The sequence below is a fragment of the Mastigoproctus giganteus genome, chromosome 11, assembly GCF_048544385.1.
Source record: "Mastigoproctus giganteus isolate SK-2022 chromosome 11, ASM4854438v1, whole genome shotgun sequence".
Lineage (NCBI taxonomy): Eukaryota > Metazoa > Arthropoda > Arachnida > Uropygi > Thelyphonidae > Mastigoproctus > Mastigoproctus giganteus.
The window spans coordinates 109,717,661-109,739,207 of record NC_143585.1 but is presented as its reverse complement, the minus strand read 5'-3'; the positions used below and the strand labels follow the sequence as shown (position 1 = coordinate 109,739,207).

General features: G+C 38.2%; 1 protein-coding gene across 4 annotated transcripts in view; it reads left to right on the top strand.

Moving 5' to 3' along the window:
* The window catches only part of LOC150078344 (protein slit-like), a 715,724-nt gene that overhangs the window by 176,130 nt on the left and 518,047 nt on the right, over positions 1-21,547 (top strand). For all 4 annotated transcript variants that reach the window (XM_090385081.1, XM_090385080.1, XM_090385079.1 and 1 more), the window contains exon 2: positions 6,502-6,573. In XM_090385081.1, coding sequence (XP_090241207.1) covers positions 6,554-6,573 — 20 coding nt within the window. In that variant the 5' untranslated portion in view covers positions 6,502-6,553. The remainder of the gene's footprint in view (positions 1-6,501; positions 6,574-21,547) is intronic.

The window sequence follows — 21,547 nt, the reverse complement described above, 5'->3', positions numbered from 1 at the left end:
ACAACGATCACACAGCCTCTAGCATGCTGAAAAAGTCCTAGTTAGCTTCCTATTTTAGATGGTGGTTTTTACGCCTTAGCTGAATTAGTCGTAATGGGAAGGAGGGTTGGAGGGTTTCATCGACAGAAGAGGAAAATTGACCAAAGAATAACACTGCACTGATGTCTCAGGGCTTTCGTTTCCGTGGCACAAAACAAACAAACAGTTTAGTTGTTCATTAATCAACTAGCCAACCGACCAAATTTGAGTAATTAAACAAGTAGGTAGAAGTAAAGTAAAGTATACTTAATGCACTCTGGGTAAACTAGTGACGTGTTATATACTACCATCATACATATGCCCTGTATAGTCTAATCCAATTACTAGCGCATCATAGCTAAAGTTTCCAATGCGCAATGAAATAATCAAATCAATCAACAAAAACTACTGCAGCATGACTATATGAGATGAAAGAAGTCGCTCTTAGAATTAAATGGACAAGAGTCGAGAGTTCATTCAGTATTAAGCTTGCTTTTTTCTTCGAGTCAAAACGATGCCCTCTTTCTTCTAACGAACGTTGAGACCTAAGTTTTTCCGAGTTGAAGCTCTTCATTGTTCTAGTTAAGCTCAGAATGTAACTCGATGGATCCTCCAAAAAATTCAGTTTGAAAACCTTTTGGGATTTCTTAAGATGTCTTATAGAACCTACTTAATTGAAGTTACAAGTGAATGCAGAAAACAGAACCTTAAAGTCCATCTAAGAGACTCAAACACAAGCTTTAATAATGGACGTTATTCGAGCCAATTTGGAACTTTCTTTTCTTCTTTAGGTTCCTGATACGAAAAAATAAGATCTGGTGATAAAGAGCAATTTTTAGGCGTGCTCATAAATTTGTAAAGCTCCTTTTCTTCACCGTGTTCTTCCTTGGCGTATTTGAACTTAGGGACTGTTACGAAATTTTGTATTTAGATCTCTAAGAAAGATTTGTAGTCATCCAAAGTTTCATTGAAGTTGGACCAGTAGAAATCCCGCATTTATTTTCTTATCTCTCTATACATTAAAAAAATTTTCCTCCTAGTGATATTTATTTGAGCCAATGGGAGAAGAGGGCGAGGCAATTACGTCACTACAAATGCAATTAATTATTGACAATTGCCTCCATAGCATTTACCAAACCTCGTGTACGCGCTTCCCTGTCTAACATTTGATGTTCCATTTAACGTTTTTAGTATATTAATGAATATTGTATATTTTTAAATACAGTAATTTAGTATTTTGTAAATATTTTAAATATTTGTATAGTTGGTAAATATTTCAGTGAAATATTTTAGCCCTGCTCTTTGGGATGCAACAGTATTCCTCATGTATTATGAAACCCGAAGCAAAAGGCGTTTTCCCTAAGTGACCTTTGTAAACGCGGGTAAATAATTACATTGTGATATTTATTCGACCTTGATAATGCCGCGCACCACAAATGCACAGGTGAATAATTACATAGGTCATTTCCTGATTAGATATCGATCATATTGACAGTGTTTTTTTGTATGGCGGTACCAGGTCTCCCCCAACGTCGTGTTTACTCTGTGTAGAATACAATACTCTGTCATAAGGCCAGGGTGTGTGTAGTAGTAGCAGTGGCATTTGATGCAAGAAAACAAGTGTATGAGCTTATGCAGCATCAGACAAAAAAAAAAAAAAAAAAACACACACACCATTCCCTCCTATTGCCTGTTCAGTTCCTCCTTAAATTTATTCAACCTATCAACTTCCACAACAACAGATGGAAGTTTGTTCCAGCAATTAACCACCCCCTGGCTAAAGGCAAATTTCCGCACATCTATTCTACATCTGTCTTTTCTTAATTTGAATTTATGCCCCCTTAGGTTAGTAATCTGAACAAGTGAAAGGATCCCATCAGAATTCAGCGTGCTCAACCCATTCAAGGCCTTATACACCTCAATCAGATCACCGCGCAAGTCCTAGTCTCCAGCCATTGCAATTTGCAGAACTTAAGCCTCTCTTGGTAAGAGGATCCCTTCATTCCCCCTCACCAATCTTGTTGCCCTTCTCTGTACACGCTCAAGCAAATCTACATCCTTCCTAAAATGAGACCTCCAGACCTGCACGCAGTACTCAAGGCGTGGCCTGACCATTGCCTTATACAGAGCGACAATCACCTCCTTTTCCCTGCTAGCAAAATTCCTATATATTATTGACAAAACCCCATGACCCGCCCTGGCAGCCTGTCTGCATTGCTCAGAAAACTTCATATCTGACTTCACAATTACTCCCGGGTCTTTTTCATTTTCTACCACCTCAAGTGTAGTACCACACAGTTGGTACGTTTCTCTGGGGTTACTTCTACCCATATGCAGTACTTTGCATTTGTCAAGGTTAAACTTCAGTTGCCACTTCTTAGCCCATCTGCCCAAATTATCTAGATCCTGTTGCAGTAGCACACTGCCATTACTGTCATTAACAACCCTGCCAACCTTTGTATCATCTGCAAACTTCGACATTAAGCCTGATATACTTTCATCAATATCATTGATAAATATACAAAACAACAGTGGACCTAACACCGAACCCTGTGGGACTCCACTAATAATATTAGTCCAAGAAAAGCAGCACCCATTGATTACCACCCTCTGTCTTCTCCCACTTAACCATCCTTTTATCCATTGTAGCAACTTACCCTTAATACCATTCTGCTCCAATTTGTACAATAGTCTTCCTGAAATCCAAATATATGATATCAAAATTATTTTTTCCATCCAGTTCCTTTGTAACCACATCATAATATCCTATCAAATTTGTCAGACAAGACTTTCCCTTAACAAACCCATGCTGTGTCTGAATTATTGCTGCAGTCTTGTCTAGATGATCCTGCAACGCATCTTTAACCAGTGACTCCATTATTTTACCCGGAACAGAAGTTAAACTAACTGGTCTAGATCGTATGTATAGCTTAGCTTAATTTTCAGCACTCACTTCCTGAGGTGAGTGCTGAATGTAGATGCAAAATATTCATTCAGTTTGTTTGCTATCTGAGCAGGATCATCAACAGTCGAACCATCGATGTCAAGTGGACCAATCAGATTCATCCCCTTCTTTTAGAGTTTATATAAGTAAAGAAATCCTTGCTGTTTTTCTTAGCATCTTTTGCCAAGGATTTCTCGTAATCTGCCTTCGCCTGCCTAACCTCCTTTGTCACCTGATTACAGACTAGCTTATATCTGCCATAGGCTTCTGAGTCGCCTGATAATTTATATGCATCCCATGCATTTTTATTCTCTGTTACGAGTCTCATTAGTTCATTAGATAACCATTTAGGCCTAAACCTTGAACAATATTTCTTAACAGGTATGAAACTGTTAGTAGCTTCCACGATTAATTCCTTGAATGCTTCCCACTCAGAATTTACTGTTGATAACATCGTCAGTTGATCCCACTGTACAGAATTTAAAAACTGTCTGAGACCACTGTACTCACCTTTACGGAAGCAAAAACCCTTTCCTTTACCCCTGATGGTAATTAAATCTTTAAGTAAATCTCACATCAGTACACTGTGATCATTGCCACCCAGTGGTTCCTTTATCTGCAAATTCCTAATACATGAATGATCACTGCTGATAACCAGATCAAGAGTATTACTCTCTCTGGTTGCCTCTCGAACATGCTGCTGCAGAAAACAATCATCCAATAAATCCGGCAAAAGCCTGACTAATGTGTGAGTGCCCAACCCACAAGTTCCAGTTAATATGTGGGAAGTTAAAATCCCCCATTATAAGACATTCCGATTTACTAGCCCACTCTATTTCTCTGTACAATTGTTCATTGTACTCATTCGAGTCATTAGGCCTATAACACACTCCTACTCTTATTTTTGCTTTCGCAGTGCATATGTCACACCAAACTGACTCAACAGTGCACTGTTCATCAGGTGTTTTGTGAAGTATTAGTGTGGGTTGTGTTTTTCCCCTGGCCACTTAGCCTCGGGGTCTGTGGAGAGCCACAAACACACCCAGTTTCCATCACTGCCCCGTGGAGGCGGGCCAGGACACATTAGGAAAGAAGAAAGCTCTGGCGGGGTGAACCCTGGTGTAGCCTAGGCATCCAAGGAGAGCCCAAATAAAAAAAAAAAATTGGAAAGAAGATAATGGGGAGATAGAGGGTGGGATAAAAGGAGCAGCAAACAGAGGGGGAGCAATAGTTGAGGCCCTCGCCTGATTTGAAAGGGAGACAGTAAAGGGACCCCTGGTACAGGAAGCCCATCCTTGTCTAGAGGGTGGGAGTTGAAAGTAGGTGGTAGAGTAAGTCACCACGCAAAATGGGTAGGGGCCACCCAGAGTGGGGGAAGGAGACAATGACCCCAGGTAGTAGGAATGAAAGATTCCTTTGGTTGAGCATGCTTTTTGCAGCTCTGTCCCAAACTGGCCTGGGAGTTACCCTAACGGCCAGTGCCAGCTAGGAAAAGCTACAGTATGGTGTCAGCTTGGATAACCATGGGGCCTTGCGTAGTCATCAGTCTGTCCACTGAAGAGGCTTAGACAGAACATGCAATTAATAATAACTCATTCATTCAACATTCACAGAATTTTACTTTTATAGTTTTTTCTTACACTTTCTATTTTCTTTTATATATTAGATTAGATATCGATCAGTGCATTTCGACAGGTGTGTCTTTTACGTAGAAAATATTTGACTTACTCCGTCATACCTCTACATATTAAGTCGAAAAGCGTGCGCGGAGGTTGGCGAGCAGGGGCGAATCTCCCTAGTTATTTATTATTATTATTTTTTTCATGCATATCTCGAGTTACGTTTAATAAAAGTACGTTTTGGGTTTGCTTTAGTAGGAAAAACTGGTTCCTACCAGATTTTAGGGTATTCTTCCCTAGTTTTCGAGAAAGTTTTTAACTGTTATTTCTTATCTCTACAGTTCCTCCCATAGATCTATAAATGATGTTCCATATTTCGCACGGTTCTAATAAGTAATCTGTTGGTAATACAATTGGAATCTACAGCAATTGGAGTTCAGTATCAACGGGTACTTTTTCTTCTCAGCTTTCATTCCATGCAGTACTAAGTACTGTACGTTCTAATAATTTCGTGTTTGGGATTTTCATAAATATCTATAGCCTCCTCCCAGACGGCCGTTTTGGTGCTTTTCGACACCTTCATTTGGGGAAACTAGTATATGTTTATTACTATTACTAAACCTGATATATGAAAGATTAGTGCTGATTCTATGAAGATTATCTTAATCGAAGAAGCCGCTCTTGTTCTGCTCAACTTCTTAGAAAACACAAAACCGCTGCCCTTTAGGTAGTTGTTCATTCTGATACGCATGAAATTTAGCCCTAAATTATATCTGTGTTTAGAATAACGAGGTTTACTGTGGAAGTTCTTAATTATACAAGTATCAACCCTTAGGAACACTACCGTGAATCTTGCAGCATAGCGAATATGAAAGACGGTTCGTGGATTGGCTTTAATTCATTTAGCCACTTTGGAATAAGTCAAACAAAAATGGAAAGTCGGATCGATAATATCTTGAAACAGTTCGATAACGCTTTATGCAAGGTGATTGAGTTGCTGGCGAATTCAAAATTTGTCTTCTGATATTTAATTATCCGTGATAAAGCAATTATTAAAGTTTTCTGAAAAAACTTTTCATCATATCCTAATCGTGAACAAACGCAGCTTAATAAATCAATATTTGATCGCAGGATTTGTTGCAGCCAGCAAAATATTGATTTCCCGTTATGTACGTCGATCATAACTTTTTGTAATGCAGTGTACTTCGCGTGAAAAATTCACCGATGTTGGATCGCGATGTCTAAAGAAGTACCTAAATGTTGAGGGTCGCGATGAGAATTTCAATTGGAAGTGGTAAGGAAATGGTTCAGAGCGTGGAATTCGATTTAATATCATCCAAACAGCGGTTGATATCCGTGTTACCTGTAAAATAGATTTTTTTTCCTTGAGCAATAAACGAGCGCTTTTCTTTCTCTTTAAGCTTCTGCGCTACCCATTCTCCCAGCGAAAGGGGAGGGAGAAATCGAAGAGCAAGTTCGCGGGCAGTTACTTGGAGTTCCGCGTATTTGCCCCGGGGTTATGTATTTATGAGGTTTCCGTAGGCCTAACGTCCTTCCAATGCCCGTAAATATAGACTATGGACAAGTTTTATGTCCCACTGTCAGCAAAGAAGCAAAACGTGCTCATGCCGGTCCCTCCTGTGGGACCAATGAACATTGTAGAGGGCACTACTGACACACCCGGGCTCGGCGAGATGACCAGAAGGAACGGAGAGTGAGCGAGCAGTAAAATATTTCACGACGACAAACCTTAGACAAAGTAATCTCCTGAATGATTAATACTTCATTACGTTGTGGAATGTCTGCAGGGCCTGCGGCCATCCCACAGCTGTGTGTGACTTATCGTAGCGTTATGAATAATTTGTTTTTCAATCGTACTTTGCAAAAGCTTGTTTCATACATCGCTTTATTTCTTTGCAGAAATCTTGAAGGGAACAATATCACTGTGATAAGGGGAGATGACTTTGCAGCGATGAAAAAGCTAAGGATATTGTAAGTCTGTTTTTATATTTTCTCTCTTTTATTACTTTAAAAATAACAGTTTGCTTGTTAACGAAGAAAAGTTTAATCTTAGAGAATTCATTTGAAAGAGTCATCGAAGTTAGCTGAAACAAGGATTTTATTATTATTTTTATCGATTATTTGTTATTGAATTAAGCTCCACTCGCATCACAAGATAATGAAACAACGTTACATTTCTTCAATATCAGTTAAGTCTTTCGCTTCATTCCCCCCCCCCCTTCCTTTTCACACTTTATCCCATACTGGGGACTTCGCAATGTGGTGAATTATTTTGAGGAAGAGAACGAGAAACATTGAGATCTTTCTTTGGCTCAAAATTTAAATCTGACTTCTACCAAAACAGTGAATATTGTCTTTATTCCCGCTCTTCGAGAATATATTCAAGTGGAATACCTTTCGATCTTTTCAAATATTCCTTGTAAGGTGACGAATTTAGTTTTTCTATTTGAAAACGGCCATTTTATAGTCTGTAGAGTTCTTTATAGACTTTAAAAGACTATAAAGATTTTTCTTTATAGTCTTTTAAAGATTATAAAGAACTGCACAGATTTTTCTTTAGATGCTTTTATTTTTGTTTTGTCTTAATGACGAAAGTATGTACAATATTATGTTGAAGAAGCAAGATTCTTTCTTTCTTTTGTACGAGGACATTTCAATAAGTAAGGAAAACAAATACATGATTATCAAAGTAAAAATAAGCGAAAAACGTGAATTATGAACATCGCCATTTTTCCCCAAACTTTCATCGTTGCATCATGGAGATTGGTTAAGCTGTGAGAGATATGAAGTTTATTATTATTTGCAAGACGTCTATCAATTGAATGTTTTGCTATCGAACAGAAGAGATGGAAGTCTTTTGGTGCTAGGGTAGAATTTGGAGACTGTTCAAGTTTTTTATCTAGCCACACTGTTGTTCATTAGTTCACTTTGCATTGGGCGGCTTCGCATGTATGTGCAACCGTCCTGGACATTTTCCGGGAGGGGCTTCGCTCCCAAAAAATGAACAAGGAGTTTCCTCGTTTAACCTTCTTGCTCTGATTTTCTTTGAAGAGGATGTCATTCTAAATTTCGCTGTAGCAGATTGTTTGAGTCTTTCCAAGAATGCATGTTTCGCCTCTGGTATTACATGACATACATGTTCATCACCCTTGTCTGTGGAGTTGCATGAGCTGGCTATCTTCAGTGTGCTGACTTGACAAACTTGGCTGCGAAAGACCCTTTTGCAGCAAACGTTTCTTTACCAAAGTTTCACATGGACATTGTTGTTAACTGCTTTTATTCGGAGTATTTTCCTTAATTTATTATGATTCTGGTAGTCCTTCACGACTAGCTCAGTGCTTGGAACTGTTCTTCCTTCTCCATGTTGAAAGAACAGAAGTTGTACGAGATTATACGCAATTCAGTAATTCGAAACCAATCAATCAGTTCAATACCAATATATAAGTTGAAGCTCTTTGGTAAAAGTGTTGAATCTCTCAACTAAAAACGAAATTATACAGATAATCATGTTATTAGCCTTGTTTGAAAGCGATAAGCAATTAACAGCTTTCCTAATCTGCTGAAATGAGCTTCCCCTCCCAAGAAAAATGCGTGCCACTCACTACCACCTCATGAAGTGTTACGTCTTACTCTCGATTTAAGTTTTAAAATCATATCTGCGTTAACATTTGCAGGGACAGAAATCGCTCAGTTTTTCAAAAGTCGTTCTTATTGTGGACAACGGATATTAACGAGTTAAATCAGCCAAGATTCCTTTTCATTCCTCATTTTAAACGTGTTAGGAAAAAAAGAAAGTTTAAAAGTACCAGATTGTTTGTGTTTATAATTTGTTCGAAAATGTAACGGACACAAAAAAACAGGAAAGTATTCTTTCAGGTGGGAATACTGATTCGCGGTTAAAAATAATGAACAATTCGAGCAAATGAACCACTTAAGGTCAAGCCACAAGGATGCGAGTGGGCAAGGGAAAAAGATAGTCTCGCGGCGCAGTGTTAAAAGTTGTTCTTTAATGGGAGTTGAATGTTTCAACTGCTATTCAGAAAAGGTGCATTTGAATAAAAATTCTGCGCTAGTATCGTGGCAGCACTCCAGTCACGGACATCTGCTGCTCCTATGATTTGCTACTATTGTGCAGATTATGCCCACTGGGAAAGGAATTGGCGTTTTGTGTTTTGCAGGCAGTTGCGTAAGACACGTTCATCCTACAAATGTGCAGTAGTTAGCGAGCTGTAAGCCACGTTGCCCATATTTACCACTTGCTCCTCACACTTATTTTACTTCCATTATTTTCTTTTCCCATGATTTTCCTGTGGTTCTCTCTAAGCGATTGACAGCTATTTTTAATGTCAAAAATATTTCCTTGTTAGCTGTCTCACGCTCATCCATCACTTGAATTTCTTGTAGCCTCGTGATTTTCATGGTGAGGAATATATTTATTTATTTATTTTTTGTCTGTTCAGTCTTTACATTTCGTTCTTCTCTCTCACAATCAGTTTAGCTTCTCCAACCCAAATGTACACTCATGAGCCAAAACATTATCATCATTTACCTAATAGCGTGTTGGGCCGCCATGCACCCGGCGTGGTTACGATTCCGCTAGACCGCAGAAGGTGTCCTCGGATATCCTGGACCAGATGGACAGAAGGACGTCCAGATTTCGGCAACGGAGCAAGGCGCTGGCGAATGGTGCATTCCATCGCATCCCACAAATGTTCTACGGGATTGATGTCGGAGAATTGGGCGGCCAGGAGAACGCACGAAATGCTCGAACATTATCCTCGAACCATTACTGCACAGTGCTGGCCTTGTGACATGGGGCGTTGTTTTATTGAAAGAGTCCGGTGCCATTTCGATACATAATTACCATGCAGGCAAACTGAAGTGTGTTTAATGGGGGGTGAAGGGACCTGGTGATGTCCATGGAAACATCCCCGAATCATGATACTACTGCTGCCGGCCTGTTTTCGTCCAACTATTCAGTCGGTCAACACGAGCACATGAACAGGTCGCCTCCTCAGTAGATCTATCCGCAAGAACTTTCGCTGGATGGTGTGCTCGGAAAATTTGTGTACGCTAGTAATAGTCTGCTGTTAATTGCGGGGTCGTGGACTGTCTGTTGTCTCGGAGAGACAGCCTGTGCCAATTGCCGTTCATCTCAACTATCATCAAGTGGTGATCTTCACTGAAGGTTTGATGGTTGTGTCCCTCTTTGGACCATTCTTGCCACAACTTCGAACAGCCGACAATGCCTACAGTTGTTGAGATACTGGTCCTCGGCTTCCTAGCACCTCAAATCATTCCCTATTTAAACTCTCTCCACTGCACGGACATCATACTGACGGTCACTAGTGCCGTCAATAGATATGCTGCGCCGATCGGTAACGTCAGTTATAGGTGTGTGGGATGTTGCTCCTCGTGAAGACAGGGATGGTTCTAATGGTTTTGGAATACATTTGCAATTTCAGTATAGGATTTTTATACTGAATTGATTGTATACTGAACATTGTTTGTCAACACATCGTTGCAGTTAACTAGGATAATACAGTTTCATTTTTAAGAGTGGCGGATCACTTCTCTTTTAATTTTCAGCAGGTCACTTAGGGTCGATCTATATTGCAGACTCTGCGGCAGGACATTGATCATCTCAAAGGCAACTGATCTCAGAATACACGATCTTCGGTCGTCTGTAATTGAACTGAACGGTTAGCGTATACAAATTTCTAAAAGGTTCGTCAGCGATTCTTTTGGAGAAATTCGCCAACCTTCCTGCTTTAGCACTGTCATCGTTTTTCAATTTAATTTCAAAATACTGAGGCGTAATCGCCCAAGAAATGAAATTAGATCTTAATGCTTTGTTATATTATTTTAGGGAGTTTCCCTGGCTGAATGGTTACGCCTTCCCCCCCTCCCCAGTTTTTAGATAGTTCCAATTCTGGTCTATAATGAAAAAATTTTGAAGCCTTTCATTGCAGTTTTGAGGCTTTTCCTACTACAGTTGAACTGCCCATAGAACATAAGAAAATTAAACACAGTACACAACCTCGTGTTTTGAATCGCTTAGCAGCAATTCAGTACGGCAATCTAAAAGTTTTGATACACTGGCGAGTGCGGTTCCTACAGCAGAGGAACCACTTATTCGTTGTCTTGGCATGTTATCAACAAACCTAATGGTGTGCGCCTCATTGGTTAGTGCGAGGTATTGACAGATAAGAGCAGCAAGTGAAATCCTTATTTTCCCCCCAGCTCTTTGTACGTAGTTGCCCTGATAAAATTAGCCCATTATTTAGCTGGATAGGAAATCGTGTAATTTAATATTATTTGAGTCACTATAAATAGCCATAAGCCATCCTAACCTAACTTGTACGGTTTAGGCTATATTATATGACTTAATTTGATCTATATTTTGCATATTCTAAAAAACTAACCAGTATACGATATACCAAGCGAAAGGTCGAGCTGCCGAGAATGGGCTCTCCTGAAGTTATTGATTCTTTCCTGGTTCCAGCAATATGAAGCCAGGGAAAAATATAACGGAAATATAAGAATAAGCCTACGTGATGTTGACAGCTTTTGCAGATCCTGAGACGCTCATTTCATTTCATAAAACTAGTGTTTGGTTTATTCTAAACAAATTTACTAAATTCTCTTATACTTTCTTATTTTAAGCAAAAAGAAGATTGTAAACTTTTAGCATTTTACTTAAGAATATCGCTCTTTTTCCAAGATTAGTCTAAAAAGATATTTTGTGTGTGCCCAAATTATCCGCAGTGCTCTCACAAAATTTCACTTAATTTCTTGAAAATTACCCTATTTGTCAGCACAGAAGAGAGAGAAAAATGCAGTTTTAAAAAGCTGACATAGTATTTACAACTTTCCATGCGGCAACTTCTTAGAATTCTGCACAAAGCCCCTTTGATCAGCTGTTGCACGAAGGACAGTCCACAACACGCTCTGTTAGGTAAATACTGCAGAGAAAATTATGTAAATTTAACACACAAACTGACCTTTTTCCTGTTACATTTTATATACAAAAAACTAAAAGGTTACTGTTGCGTATTTTTTTTTTTATATATATACAGAAAGTAACGGAGAAAAAGGTTGGACTCCATTGGTCTGGAGATACCAGTGCTAGGTACTAAGGCAGCGTTTTATAATTTCAATTTTCTCGCATGCTTTTACTATCTTTGCTCTGACCACAACAAGTTAAATAGAACGCACTTTTCAAAAATGCTTTAAACTTTATCAGTTTATAAAGTTTCATGCCTGCCTGGGCAACAACGAGCTTTAATAGAGTGCATGACCACCACACAAGATACGTTGTGGAAAATATTGCTTGGAAGTGAAGAGACTCTTGCAAGTGGTGGAGCATTTTGCGTGAGCAGAATTCCGTATTAACAATTCCCTTCTCGTTCTCAAACTATTAAATGCTTGCGAGTTTAATGGAATGAATACATTGTTTGTCTCTTCGGAGAACTGCTTACAAACTATAAAATAAATATACCTAATCATCTGATAGATGCAAATTTATATCAGTTATTTAAAAAGTAATGTAACCGGTGTTTTTGGAAAGAAACTATTTCTTTTCCAGTAGCGACACGTCGCCTTAATTTATTAAAGCACATATATAACATATTTCTTCTTTTTAGAGGAAGCTGTACGCCATTGTTGCCACCGAATAAACCAAAATGGCTGCTCTTCTTGAAACAGATATCCATTTCTGCATAAAAATTCATCGGCGGTTGCGAGTTGTGTTCCTTCGAGGAGAGCTGCTTTTGTTGCATGAAAATGCAAAACCCCTCCCCCCACATTCTCTTTTGCATAGTGATTACAGCTTTAAGGACGTCTATTGGAGAGTGCAGTCTCGATCCTCTCACTTCTGATCACGTTAAGAGCTGGTTGAATCTTTCGACAGGACAAGCGTCTGAATTTAGTGGGTGACTGTGCCGAAAAGTAAACTGGCAAAAGGGAATTTAAGCGCCCAATTAGGGATTCAGAATTTAGCCGACCCGAATAAGTTCAATATATCTAAGGCAAGACAGTGTGTGAAGAGCTAACACTTTTAACATTATTTTGGGAAAAATGGTTTATATAATCGAGTATTTTTTATACCACATTTTCCCTAAAGGTATTCTTGTTTAGGGACCGAAAAGTTCTAAATTTGATATTGCTCGTCGACACGATGAAGTGCTCTAATTGCCCTTATTTGTTTGTTTTTTCATTGTTTTGTGATTGCATGTCTTTTCACAAAAAACGTCTTCACTTTTTAAAGAGCCTCATCAGTTGCAAAAAATAGAGACCTTCCTTTAGATACTGGGTCCATGCCGAATGCGGTTTGCGGGACTGTTCCTCTAAGCTGTCGATGGGAAGGTAGAAATTTCACAAAGCTGGGACTAATAATATTATTCATAAAAATAAAAAAATAAATACTCTTAAAATATCTAAAAGATGTGCGTAGAAAATATCCAAGCTATTTGACTTTACAGTCAAATAGCTTGGTTATTCCTACTCTGGTACACTCGGCCCAATCAGTGGTTAGTCAACACGTATGTTTTGCAGAAAAATGTCTTGCGAGTTTACTATTTGCCATATAGTGCAAGGAAGCCACGGGCTTTCTCTGCTCTGGGAAAAAAAAAACAAAAAAAAAAAAAAAACACTAAATAGATAGATCACCTCTCAGAGCCTTATAAACCTCACTGACGTCACCTCTGAAGTGTCTGGTTGCCAAGCTCTCTAGCCCACATAATCGGACCTTTCCTCTTACTGTCGTCCTTTTTCCGATATCACCATTCGAGTTGTTCGTCTTTGGACCCTTTCAAGAGGGTCACTGTCTTTTTTTTTTTTTTCCAGCGTCATAATCCCACTATACCTCTACAGGATAGTGTTCGATAAATCATCGATAGGACACCATGGGCTTTTCTGGCTGCCTGTTTACACTGTTCAGAACACTTCATATCTGCCCGTATCACAACTCCCAGATCCCTTTTTTTCCCTCTACTGTTTTTAATTCAACTTCACCCAGTGTATAATTTATACTGCTCGAAAAAATTAAAAGAACAATGTTTTTAATGAATATTTTATTGTGAACAGTGTCGCAAAAGGCAAATATTTGATATAATAGAGAAAGGCAGACTTAGGGTAGAGGCGGAATAATAATCAATGGCTATATTCCTCGCCATGTTTTTAGAAGGGGTGTCATAACTACACAGAGGTACAGAGAAGATTCTCGAATCCTATGTGTGACTTCTTAGAGATGTGGTTGGAGCAGATTTTCTTTGCATGCACGAAAACGCCACTGGATATAGCTCAAGTGGTGGAGGAACATCTTGAAACTGAAGTTATCCAACGATTGCCATGGCCAGCACGATCATCAAACTTAAATTCGATCAAGCATCTGTGGGACGCCCTTGTGCGTCGTAGGCCAATTCCTCGTCCACTTGGTCTGCGCTGGTGAAGCATGGGATGTTTCCAGATACTTATAGAGACACCCTTATATCGAGCATAGTTCACCGCAATCAGGCCTGTTTAGCCGTTGGAGAGGATCATACGCGATACTGATTTCGTTTGACCATGTTTTCGAGCATCTTGTATCGACTTCTGTAATGTGACCTTCTTGGTAATTCTTATACAACTCCTATAAATGTCCTTTATACGTACCCGAAGTTTCTCGCTGTCTTCTCATTTCCTCGTTACTCTATAGTACACCATCATACCAAATTGTCCCGCTTCATCTCAAGCTGCACTAGTTACACCACCTTTTTTACGTGTTCTGTGAATATTTTGGAGCAGTGTATTTTGGGGTTGCTCTTCCCCAAATGTAAGACCTCGCATTTTGCTACATCAAACTTAGCTGCCACTTTTCTGACCATTCCTGAAGCTTGTTCAAGTCATCCTGAAGGCGCGTTGCTTGGCAGTGATCATTAATGATGCTACCAATTTTTACGTCGTCTGCAAATTTTGACATCACACCTTCTATCCTTTCGTTTTTCTCATTCATTAAAATGAGAAACAACAGGTCCAATAACCAATACTTGAAGGACCCATTCCTGACGTTACACCAATCTGAAGAATATTCATTAATCACAATCCTCTGCCCTGTGGCCACCCAGCAATCTATTTTAGAATCTTACCAGTAATTCTAGTTGTTCAAGCTTGTACAGTAACCTCTTACGAGCAACCGAGTCAAATGTTTTGCTGAAATCCCAGTAAACTATGCAAAAATTGTTTCTACCGTCCATGAGTAACTGTGTTAAAAATGTTTTCCCTTAATAAAATCATGTTGTGTGTCCTTCAGAATGCCATATCTATCTAAATGTCCCTGGATTGCCATCTTAATCATAGCCTCTAAGATTTTTCCTACCACCGAAGTCGGACTAACCGGTCTGTAGTTACTAATTTCACTTTTGGATCCGCCTTTGGCACTTATCCCATTCAATGGAATCTCCCCCCCCCCGAGTCCAAAGATGCCCTCATAGTTAACATCAGTGGTTCAGTACCCTCCTTTGTGGTCTCCCTCGAAACCACCGGGTATATGCCATCAACTCCCGGAACCTTACTTGTTTTTATGCTCAAAATATTTCTAATAAGCAGTCATCTGCAATTACAAAATCACTAATTTCATATGGCTCAACCTCACTTGCACAGCCTCTTCTCAACACGGAGTTTATCGTCAATAAAGATCGATGCATGCAAAATACCTATTCAATTTATACGCAACATTAGCTAGCTTGTTTAAGAATTTTCCACACCTAGTGCACAAGGGTCCGATCTGATTAACTTTTTTTTTCACCGGAAATAGCCAAAGGTATTTCCGTCTGAATCCTGATGTCTTAGGACTTTATATTGTAAGTGAATATTGTAGCAACCATTGTTTAAGTAAAATTTAAATTTACAATATACGTTATATTTTGTTCTACCGAAAATTATCTTTTGATGCGATTTTAACAACGCCAGGCATCTGTGAGGGCAAAAAGGACAGGTGCTTTTGAACTTTCCAGTCTGTTATTGCTGGTGGGTTTAGTTTTGGGTGGTTTGTACATCGGCTGCGCTTTGCTCTTCCTTGGTAGCAGTGAGTAGACATTGGGAATTGAATGTAAGATAAGTTTTATGAAACCCGTATAAATTAACTATTTTTTAGTATGGATAATATCGCGTTATTCACTTAGATCTTTTATACTGTGTATGAACCGGATAAATTTGATGTGAGCATTGGGTGAAGAAATTTCCTATAAAAAGGTATCTTATATTTAAACAATATTATTAAAAGTAGGAAGGATTGGGCTTCATTGCTCTTATATTTTGAAATCTGTATTTTATGTATATATACTGTATATTTTTTTTCGTAGGAATGGTAGCAATTGAATTAAAAGTTAAAGAAAAAACTGTCGAGAGCAGTAGGAAAGAAAAAAAGAAATTGGAATCCAGTAGTCTATTTTATGGTTTCTCTGGACTGGAAATTTAATTAAAAATTAAACGATTAAACCAGAGCCCTGTACAAGAAGTGTCAGTTTGTTAGAACTATGATACTGGACATTAATTATGATATTAATTAAAGTATACTTTGCTGAGAAATTCCACCAGTCTTTTTAATGTATTTAAAGGAATGTTTTCGAAGAAAATAATACCCAACTCTAAGAAAATTAATTAGGAATTACCTTAAAGCAGTGGTTCTCAAACTTCTTGCGATGGTGAAACCCGTTTCTTTGAAATAAAATTTCCACGGAACCCTGCTAATTAAATTTCACATCCCGCAGAACCCAGTAATTAACCCATTTCAACAGTTAATTAGTATGGCTCTTCCTGATGTAAAATTAATTCTAAAATGCAGTTTCCTTATTTAATTTTACATAATAGGAAAATACTTATTTCTATTAATACTGTAAAAATAATTTAATATTTAACGTTAACCAGGAATAAATATAGCTCATTGCCGAGTGGTTTCTTTTTAATGTAAGTTTTTAAAAACATTTTGATAACACTTTCCAGCCAGCGTGTTCTCTCAAAATCTGAATAAGAAATATTCGTGTACGCACTTTTTACTCTTCTCAAGATCGGTTTCCATTATACCCATAAATTGATCATTAACATTACAAAAAATTGTAATCAACCCTTATGGGCATAGTAATAGACATTTTGCTTTTTTTTTTTAAATGAAAATCGCACAGAGAAAAGGTATTAGATTCTATAGTACTGAAGGTTGAAGAAGACACTATGCTTTGAGTTAGATTTCAATTTTTGGGAAATACACGTGAAGGCACGTTGTTCCAGAGAACAGAAATAGAAGGGATAAATGAGGAAGAGAAAAAGTTAATTCTGTGAGTCTGGAGTTGGACAGTGCCCTCGGAAGTATCTATAGAAAAGGCATGGAGCAGAAACTGAGCGTCTGTGGGATAGAGTGGAGAGACCTTTTAAGATAATTGTCACTAATTAAACTGTGATGGCCTTCTGCTAAATACTCTAGGTGTTTGAGAGAGGTTTTGGGTGCACTACCCTCCCCCTCTCAGATGTGGGATCAATATTCCATGGTAGGGCGGATTTTAGATCTGTTTAGAAGAAAGGCAACAGTGAAGGAGAAAGCCCAGTTTTTTAGATGCAGAGGAAAAGAATATTTGTGAAGTGAGAGATTACAAGTTAAGAGTAATCCCAAAAAGAAATGTGATATTGTATAGAAACCTGGATGTCATCTAAGATGCGCATGTCTGCAATGGACTCTTTTAGAAACAAAAGAGGACTGGGCTTTAGGATTTCAGTTAACCAAAACTTTTTCTTTGCCCTTAAAGAATTAACCTGGAAATGGCACTGAAGGAATATGTGGTGGATATTCGTGAAGTTGTAGGTGTTAGTTCAAGGCAAAGTTTCTCAAATTAGAAGGTGGAGTGTAGTGTACTACGTCGACAAATGACAGCACTTGTGTCAAAGTCTGCATCCGGGTAATGATACTATGAAACGAATTTAATCATCCTACAAGATATTACATTACAACGAAGGCAACCATAAAGTCGGAAGTAACTGTGTTCCAATAAAATTTCAAAATGAAGCTGATGGTATGCATTTCAGAAAACCTCACTCACCTGTGTGAACAATTCATTGTAAATAAAGGTGGTTAGCTTCCTTGCACATTAGAATTTGTATTTCAAAATTTCGCTACTGTCACTAGATTCAATACTAGAACGAAGAATCTGGTACCTGATCACATTTACTCTGTCGTATCACAGAGCAGAGTACAGAAAATAGTGCTGCTGCTGCGGCAGGTCGTGTGTATGAAATACTCTAAACATAATTTAAACACCGTAATGAACAATTATAAAATTCGAATTGTACCCCAGCGGCTGGTGTGCATTAAGCGGAAAGGCAACCAAGACCACGAGGAATCAGTGTATAGTCTCTAATCTATCATATTATCAAAACAGTTCTTGAGTCCATCTTTGTTCACGATATTGGCCTCTGTTTTTCAATCCGCAAAAATAAATCTTATATCATTTGAAAATTCTAAAAGAGCCTTAAAAGTCTATAATCATTGGAATATCATTTGAAAAGTCTGGAAGCTTAATTTTAACCTTAGTAACTAACTACCAAGACATTCCGCGATTCACTTGGATCACAAATATCACAGACAAATCCATCAGAGAATCCTCCGAGAAGTAAAATGACTATTCTTTGCATATGTGTCTTGTAGAAGCCTACTAAATGTGTAATCGTAGCTAATTCTTAATAAACTTAACACTTATTTTCAAATATCTTTGCGTACAACCGACTAGTCAAAAACATTTATTACTAATTTAAATTATCACAAGGCAATACTTTGATAGCTTACACAGCTAAACGTTGGGTGAGACAACTTGTAGCTTTTATTTTTCAGTCGGTTTGCTCTTTCTATACGAAAACTCTTAAGTTTCTGGGAGTTTAAACCAAAAGAACATTTCCATAGAACTCTTGCCAGAGACTGACCAACTCCAGAAACGTTCCTCCCGTTGAGAGTGGATTCGACCTCAGGGCTGTGGTAGGACGGCGATCGTAGCTACTGTGCTAACCGTGAGGGCATTAAGACTTTTATAACTAATACAAAAGTATGCTATCCTCCACATAACCAAAGACACCTTACCCCTCGAAAGTAATGGTTAATTACAGAGGTCACATGACAGGATTATTGTTCCCACATCTGGGTGGTGCCCCATAACCTCTCCCAGGCTTTAGACTCTATTCAAAAGAGGGCAATTAGGTTACTTAATGACCCATCTGTTTCTGTAGCTACTTACATGGGCGCTGTTCTTCGGAATTGACTTATATATTTCTCACTCTCTCTTCTGTACCAGCCCGAACACGTGCCACAACCACTCAGCATCCTTTTACTGCCCAACTTCAAACTTACAGAACCAATATTTCTTCTCATTTATTTCTTCAGCTTCTGTTTTCTGGAACAAACTTCTTTCACAAGTATTTGTTTAAATTTAGTACTACAGAAATTTAAATCTAATACCAAGAAGTATCTTCTTTACTCTTCTAAACCATGAACTCGCGCAGTACTAAAGTTTAGATGCCTTTCGTGTTGTTTCAGTTTTTCATAAAAAAAAATGTAATATATATATATATATATATATATATTACATTTTTAGTATATTACATGTAATACTACTTTTCTCCTATTTCGCTTGAAACTAAATGTTCACTGGAGGAAACTTCCTCAGTGCTTCGCATCCCGACGTCCAGACACATCCTTATTGAATGTTTTCAGCAGTGGTGTATCCATAAACCACTGTTAGGTCTTTGTCCAAGTTGTAGGGACCATTAACTCATTAACCAAAGTCTTGAAGTGCATACAAACTACAACCTTTATAACGTTGAAAAAGAGAATTTGTCACAAATAACGAATATTTCTGTGAAGTTGAACAGAAATTTCACATAAAATTTGCCGAAATATAGCATTCATTTTTCCGAATCTGTTAAATTCGACGGTTATGTTACAGAACTCAATTTCATCGTCCAGATACTTCTGGGAAAGATTTACCCAAGAGACAATACTCTGTGGCATCAGTAATTTGTATGGCGTGATAAATATTTTATATTTCAATATCGCATTACCGGATTCAACTAACTTGTGTCGCATTACTACGCTGCAACTGTTTTCTCTGTATTTCCCCCAAACTTAATATTGACGAGTTTAGAGGACTACAGAGACCTTTGCTCTAATGAATGCCCAACTTGTAAACAAGGGATAATGAATGTTATTAAGCATTCATCCCCAGTGTTTTACTAATACTTCATTTCCATAGAGTATCTAAATAAATTGCTAGAGAATAAGCAAAAGAGCTTAATCTAAGAAGGCTAAGGCTCTTTGTTCATTCACTTTCTGTAGATGAAATATTTTGCGGTTCTTTCTCATGTGATAATGGGTAGCCTGAACTTCCATTCTTAGTTGTACACAGGGCTGGCGTTAAGGGTCCGCAAGTGAGGCACTTGCCACAGGCGCCGTCTAAAATAGGCGCTGCTAGATGCGCTACTGCATATATATGCTTATTAAGATATGATATGAATTAGGTGCCTTTACAAGGTTTTTTGCCTCAGGCGTCACAAACTCTAGTGTCAGCCCTTTCACGAAATCGACTCGTACAAGCGGTGTTCTGCTAATCAGGGCTTCTTTACTTAGATCAACAACGGACTCCTTAACTTAGATCAGCTGTTCATAACACAAATCATCATGTTTGAACTAATTGCCAGGTCAATAGATAATTATGTCCGTCATAAGATTTGCACTCGGTTTTGTTATAGGCATAACTGATTGTCTTAGCAACTCGCAAGCTGGCTCACAACAGCCCCACGAAATCCGCATCCGCGTGAGTGCACTCTGTCTATAAGGCTGCTTTTCGCAGCTGTTAAAGGAGTTGCACTATGGCGTTCATCCCTCAATATACTGATTGCGTAATCTTCTCTTGACGTGAAGCTGTAATAAATCCATTAATTCTGAATCATTGCCCTTGAGTCAGGAAACCATCTTTAGTTTCATTCTACCTGTCATTAAAAATGTATCTGAAAAACACTCATTGAAAATATGGTCTGGTTTCAGTTAACATAAATAATAACAGCTTAATAACAATTAAGTTTCAAAGCAATTATACTTACGTTATAAACTCTTAAACTCTCTTCCTTTTTTAAATGTGGAGTTATATGTTTTCGTTCTGTGTCCACCGACTGAAGTGCTTATTTAGATAATACATTTCTAACTGCAGAAAACTGAAGAGATATAATCTATACATATTTCTCTCCCCCACACTCTTTTACAGAATTAATCGTCATTCACTTTTGGGAAGGGTACAACGATATGGTTTTTCAGTCCTGTAAAGGATACCACCTACCTTGAAGACCGTTATGGAGGTCTACAAGAACTGTTATTTTCAGAAATGTCTCATTTTGAGTGTAGTGTTTCCAAGCTTTACCATAGAATTATTTTTGTCATCAATATTGTGACTGAATTCCGAAATAGGTTGTCATTCACATACACGCAGCCGGCGTAAAGAATTTTCATGAATTTATTAATCCGATCGAGAAAGGCTGCTTTAAGATACACTACTGAATCTTAATGACTGGTCCATCGTCAACAAATTGGAATCAAATACCTACAAATACCGTGTTGCCATTCGTTGATAGGCGGTTCGAACTTATAAACATTAATTATGAATTCAAAATTGCTTGACTAGATCAAAATTTGGTATGGAATATATTTTGAATCGTGTTCCAAGTGAAGCTTTATGCATGTTGAGTTTTATCAACAGATTCGTCAAAAGTTTTATGGCAAACAGTTATTGTCTCACTTCTTTGAATTATGTCGTACCATTCTTCAATGTTGCGATGTCATTTGATTCCTTTGTTCTACTCCGGACATATCGAGATACATCGAGAATGAATTATTGTCTCTGTAGTATTGTTCCAGAAAGGGCACTCAAAAGTTTCTTTT